At 35.8% G+C, this 6,089-nt stretch overlaps 1 protein-coding gene across 1 annotated transcript in view; it reads right to left on the bottom strand.

Annotated features, from left to right (window-relative positions):
* Positions 1–2,955: 2,955 nt before the first annotated feature.
* The window catches only part of LOC107715530 (tripartite motif-containing protein 16-like), an 8,709-nt gene continuing 5,575 nt past the window's right edge, over positions 2,956–6,089 (bottom strand). The window contains exon 5 of the mRNA XM_016521682.1: positions 2,956–3,479. Within this exon, the coding sequence (XP_016377168.1) occupies positions 2,956–3,479 (524 nt within the window). The remainder of the gene's footprint in view (positions 3,480–6,089) is intronic.

Here is a 6,089-nt window from a genome sequence, read left to right as displayed (position 1 = left end):
GGGGATTGGGACCTGGTGAGCATGATTGGAAGTGACTGTGACTCTCTGACAGTAGGATTGACGCCACATTCATTAGTCTTAATTTTATTAAGGAGGAATATGAAGCTGCTAGAAGAGTTTTAGTGGCATTAGAGGAAGTGATGTCAGAGGAAGCTGTAGCTTGTGCTCTCATTCACTGCAATAACCGTGGAGCAGCCGAGCTTCACTGCAGCATGAACATCTGCATTTATCAAGAGAACAGAGATTATAAAGCTATATTCAAGTTTTCATGTGTTTGCTGTGCTAATTTATATTGATGTGACCTTTGACCAGGGCTCTGAACCAGTTCAAGGAATGAAAATAAAAACCGGAAACGAACGAAATTTTGACAGGAACAGAACCAAAGACGAAATCAAAATGTATAGTTCCGAACAGAATCGAAAATTTTAAATGGCCATTAACCGGTTAATAACGTTATTTTATCGTTCCATTTAATATTTGAAATTTGCTGTCAACCAATCACGAATTCGAGTAGTACGGCCTAGGCAAATGTGAGCTGACGCACCAAGCGAGTGAAATGCCCGCCCGCGATCAGCTGTGAACTCATCAAAGGTAAGTCGCAATGGCAATGCACCGGCGTTAGAGTTTATCCGAGGATAGTGTAAGATGGATTCAACAGATCACACGCACCTGCAGCGCTTCTGTGAACGGAGAAAACAGAATAAAACTATAGGCTTACAAAAAAGGAATATATAGGCATATACACAAAATATATTTCACTTAAATCATTGACAGATTAACAAAATGAAAGAATAAAATGTGTGAGTTACGATTCATTGTGAAGCGATCCAAAGTTCTCAGAAAGGAAAACGAGACGGCAGTAGTTTTATGTATTTTGCAAAAGCTTTACAGTTTTATTTATTTTACAGTTTTATTTCTTTTGCAAAAGCTTGACAGGTTTGAATGATGTCTTGCTTCTATCTGTATAACCAACCAGCATTGGTATGACCATATTGCGCTGGCGCACACAGACACAACATATTTTTCAGACATTACAGCCTGTTCATTATCAAAATAAAATACAGTTAAAGAAACAAATAAAAAGTTACACTGCTTCGTTGTACAATCTGTTGCGTTCAGCGTGACCACCGCCTCACTGTGCTGATATAGCCGATGTGAAGGATGATGGTTTACGTCAATGAAAGTACAAAGCCTAGCCTATAATAAATAATAGTTTAGCATCCAGATACATCACAAATATGTAAACATTTAGATCCATGCCGAATGAGAGAGGTAGGCATCAGTTTCACCTTAAATTAATTTATTTTTGGATTGACGTTTTTATAGCATAGCCTTAACTTTAGGGGATTTGTTGTGGAGAGAAACTAATAACTGTGTTTATAATGTTTGTAAACATTTTGCTTTACCGGCATTTTAGCCTACATTATTTCTGAATGTAATAATAAAATGCGACGTGAGCCCACTCGACTTATCTTTTTTTTTTTCACTCTCAGATCGCAATCTTATACAAGTAGCGTTTTTTTTAACAATGCAGCAAACATTTTTAAATATCTTAAAAAATACTTTGTCTTTAAAGTGTTAATAGATTTTTTCTTTTGTTTAGTAGCCTACATTTGGCCAAAATCTAGAAAAGATGATGTTGTATTGGCTGTGACTAAGCACAGCGGGTTAAGATACCAGATCTCTTCCTGTGTATTTTTCTTTTTCTTTTTGAGTAAAGAAAATGCTGTACTTTATTATTATTATTATTATTATTATAGGCAAAGAAAATTGTTTTAAAAAAAATAATGTTATTAACCGGTATTTCTTCTACTTGAACCGGTTTCGGAACGGTAATAATACAGAGGAACACAGGAACAGAAAAGTTAAAATATCGATTCTGCTCGAAGTGAACCGATTGAATTAATTTTTTTCGTTTTCAAGCCCTGCCTTTGACCTTTGTTGTGAATGTCGACTTTTTTTTTTAAGAAAAGTTTTAAGAATGCTCATTCTATCAGTGTTTCTTCAGATCACTGCCATGTGAGATTATAATAAATGATTAGCATGAGACCTTTGATTTTATATATATATATATATATTAGGGCCGTCAGTTTAACGCGTTAACTTAATTAATTAGTTATGAAAAAATAACTAATAACAATTAAAATATTTTAAAGCAGTTAACGGACTGGCCCCGCCCCCAGACCTGTACATCTGTACTCATCTCACCTGCACAAAAACAGATTCAGTATTCCTCAAAATGAATAAAAACAGTAAAATGCAAACTCAGAATATTATACAAACCTGCAATAATTAAATATGTTAAATAAGATAACAATTTATTTATTTATTTAATCCCCTTTTATCAACCAATATCTTTGCTACTGACCTTCGAATTCAACCATACGGAGCAAAAATGACACATTTCTGTTTCAATTTTCTTATTGCTGAATAGTGTTCAACTTTCTTCTCCTGTGTCATATTCTTCATGCAATTTGTTTGAGCTGCGTTCTCTAATGTACAGACATGAATTTACATTTCCTTCAGCCTGAGGCATATTCTTTTCACTTTTGTTGTGAAAGGGCTTTTATATTTGTAAAAGAAGAACTTTTTATATTAAAAACAAGAAAGCTCTGCCCAGATTTAAAAAGTAACTCAAAAGTAACGTAACGCATTACTTTCCATAAAAAGTAACTAACGTAATTAGTTTTTAGGGAGTAATGCAATATTGTAATGCATTACTTTTAAAAGTAACTTTCCCCAACACTGAATATAACACACACACTGATCTTATGGTCTATATGAGGATTTATTACACATATTTATTCTGACATGTTATTTAACTGACAGAAGTTCAGCTACAGTATTAATGTCATGAAGAGAAAAGAAGAGACTCTATAACATCTCACTGTTACTGATTCATCATGCAGCTCAAAGCATTATGGGTAGAATCTCTCTTCAGTTTATCCTGATTCATCAACACAGTTTCACTGATGATCCAGATCCAAATCCAAACCCAGGATAGAGCGGCTGAGTGAATGTGGTCTGGACTGTGTGGATGAGGCTCATTGTGTCAGAGACGCTGTAGAAGGACAGAGTTCCTGCACTGTGATCCACAAACACTCCTATTCTACTGCTGATGGACTCTACAGAGAGAGCAGTCTCATTCTTATTGTGCCAGAATGAGTATCTGGAGGGAGTGCAGAACAAACTCCAGGACTGATCACTGAATCCAAACACACACTCTTTAGCCCCTCCCTTCCTGCTAATGCTCTTATATGACACTGATATACACACACCATTATATCCACTCCACTCCAGCTCCCAGTAATAGCGTCCACACACACTCTCTCTACAAAACACCTGACACCAATAATCAAATCTGTCTGGATGATCAGGATACGACTGATCTGTGCCAGCGACAGTAATCACTCTGTTGCTCTCAGACAGAAAAAGGCGTTTATATGCTGTGTTCGGATCCAGAGTGAGTTGATGGGAATCTGATGGAGATAAAACACATCAGAATCAGGAATTATGAATCTGTTTGATCTTTTCATGTAGCTGAACTCTTCATGTTCAGTGTATCATCAGTGTCTCAGTAGAGATGAGCAGATATCCAGTGCAAATCATCATTTACATAATCAGTTATAAAATTCTTCTTTCACCTTCTACAGGAAGAACATGAACACACTCAGTGAGTTTTTCTGCTTGTTTTCTTACTGACTTACATCGTAGGAAGTCGTTCCTGGTCCAGAGAACAATGTTGGTGAATGTGACTGTGGAAATCAACAGACATGAACAGGGTGATTCTCATGATCCTGTATCTATTCCTAAAACATTTCTAATATGATGTTTTCCATGATATGAGATGATGATGGACTGATTTCTGAGAGCAGATGAATCTCCTGGGGCCTCATTTATAAAACTCTCCGTACATTTCATCCTAAAAGTGTACGTATGCCCAAAAGCTAGATTTTGCATACACACAAAAGTTTTCAGATTTATAAAACCATGCGTATGCCAGTACCTGCGCAAAATCCCTTTATAAATCCCAGTCAGGGGAAGATTGTGCGTACGTGCATCTCCAGCCCGTCTCCTCCTCGAAATCACCATATATGGAGCTTACAATGCCTTGTTTTACTATGCATAACGTCATCTGCATATCATTTCCATGCATATTCCCATCCACGTGACACCATGTTTAACACCGTCAAAGATAAAAGACATTAAGGAAATATGAGATACGGACTATAAATGCCATTTGTGCCATACATTAATTTTTATTTCTAAAAATCCTCCAATATCCTTGTTATGTTTTAGAATAAATATATCAAGATAAAAACGACAATAAAAACAAAAACTGTTTAAAATAGTTATCAGATAAATATTTTAGAAATAGAGTTGATCTCATTCTTTAACACTGCTCCTCCCCGAAATCACCATATATGGAGCTTACAACGCCTAGTTTTACTATGCATAACCTCATCTGCATATCATTTCCATGCATATTCCCATCCACGTGACACCATGTTTAACACCGTCAAAGATAAAAGACATTAAGGAAATATGAGATACGGACTATAAATGCCATTTGTGCCATACATTAATTTTTATTTCTAATAATCATCCAATATCCTTGTTATGTTTTAGAATAAATATATCAAGATAAAAACAAAAATAAAAACAAAAAATGTTTAAAATAGTTATCAGATAAATATTTTAGAATAGAGTTGATCTCATTCTTTAACACTGACCAAATAGTAGCCTATTTCAATTCTTTTAAACAATTCAAATCAAACTAAATTTATGCAGTTTTGCTGATAAGTTGAATATCTTTTAGCTATTTTGAGTGGAAACAGATAGGCCTATTTATTGCAGTGTAAAATTGTCTGGCTCGGCGCGTTACTAACAAAGTATTTTAAAAAGGAAACGTATAAATCTGACCGTTTTCTTCAAGTTGTAGCCTTCAAATACAGCGGTACTTTTCATAATGTTGTAGAGATGACTTCACACGACATCAACACTTCTGTGCAGCTGCGGTTGTACAGTAAGATATTATCATTGGACCTATTCAAACTGGATAATGGACCGTTCGACCACTGAATCCAGCAGTGTCCGCCATAATATCGAAGTAAGTGCGCATCATTGATCATTGTTCTCGCTAAAGAATATTTTCTCATAACATGAGATCTACACTTCAGTTTAAAGATGAATTATTGTGCACCTATAGCACTCCTCGCTGTCAATAAAAGAGGAAAAGTGATCAAGCGCATCCACTACAAATATGTCTTCATTCATATAATTTTGGTTTAAGTTCTGCGTAATGACTTTATGTAATTTCAGTCCTTATCTCCATATGAGAGTAGAATATTTAATGTAAATGTATATATCGACATGAAAACAGAGCTTAAAATCATTGTTTTTACTTCATTAATTCATTTCTCACTCAAGAAAATAGAGTTTGTACGCATGGGTCAGAGTTTGCGTGCAGTTGCGCAAATTTTCCCGTCAAGTTTGTTTTTATAAATCCCACCTTTTGCGCAGGAAGTGGCGTACGCCTCTTTCAGGGCTGTGTTTGTGCGTATGCAACGGTTATAAATGAGTCCTCAGACCTTTACCTCTGTCTGAGATCTTCTTGAGCTCCTCTTTGCAGAAATCCTCCAGTTTGTCTCTCAGCTGATGGACAGATTCTCTCAGGCCATCAGAAGAGAAGAGAGAAATTAAGGAATCATCATTTCCATCTGTAGATTCAGGAGGTGCTGAGAGAGACTGGAAACTCTACAAAACAGAAATCAAAACCACACTTTACCCAATAACCTGCACCAACATCAGATTTGTGCGGCTCTTGTTGACTTGACTGATCTTTAGTAACTCACCTCAATCCAGCACTTTCACAGCATCAGCTTCATTCTTCTTATATTCATTAAATCACATTAGAGCTACAGATTCTAGTATTTGCCGCTTACACTACTGTATATGTGAATTTTCTAGGAAATAGTTTGGATGATAAAACATCTGCTAAAAACATAAATGTCAATCTAACAGCTCAAACACATCAATGGAGTCTCATTGTAGGGTTGAATAGATTTGCTCAGGAAAAGCAGCTCAAA

This window comes from Sinocyclocheilus rhinocerous, unplaced genomic scaffold (genome assembly GCF_001515625.1).
Source record: "Sinocyclocheilus rhinocerous isolate Xijiao unplaced genomic scaffold, SAMN03320098_v1.1 scaffold1772, whole genome shotgun sequence".
Taxonomy (NCBI): Eukaryota; Metazoa; Chordata; class Actinopteri; order Cypriniformes; family Cyprinidae; genus Sinocyclocheilus; species Sinocyclocheilus rhinocerous.
This window is presented reverse-complemented; position numbering and strand designations above follow the sequence as displayed.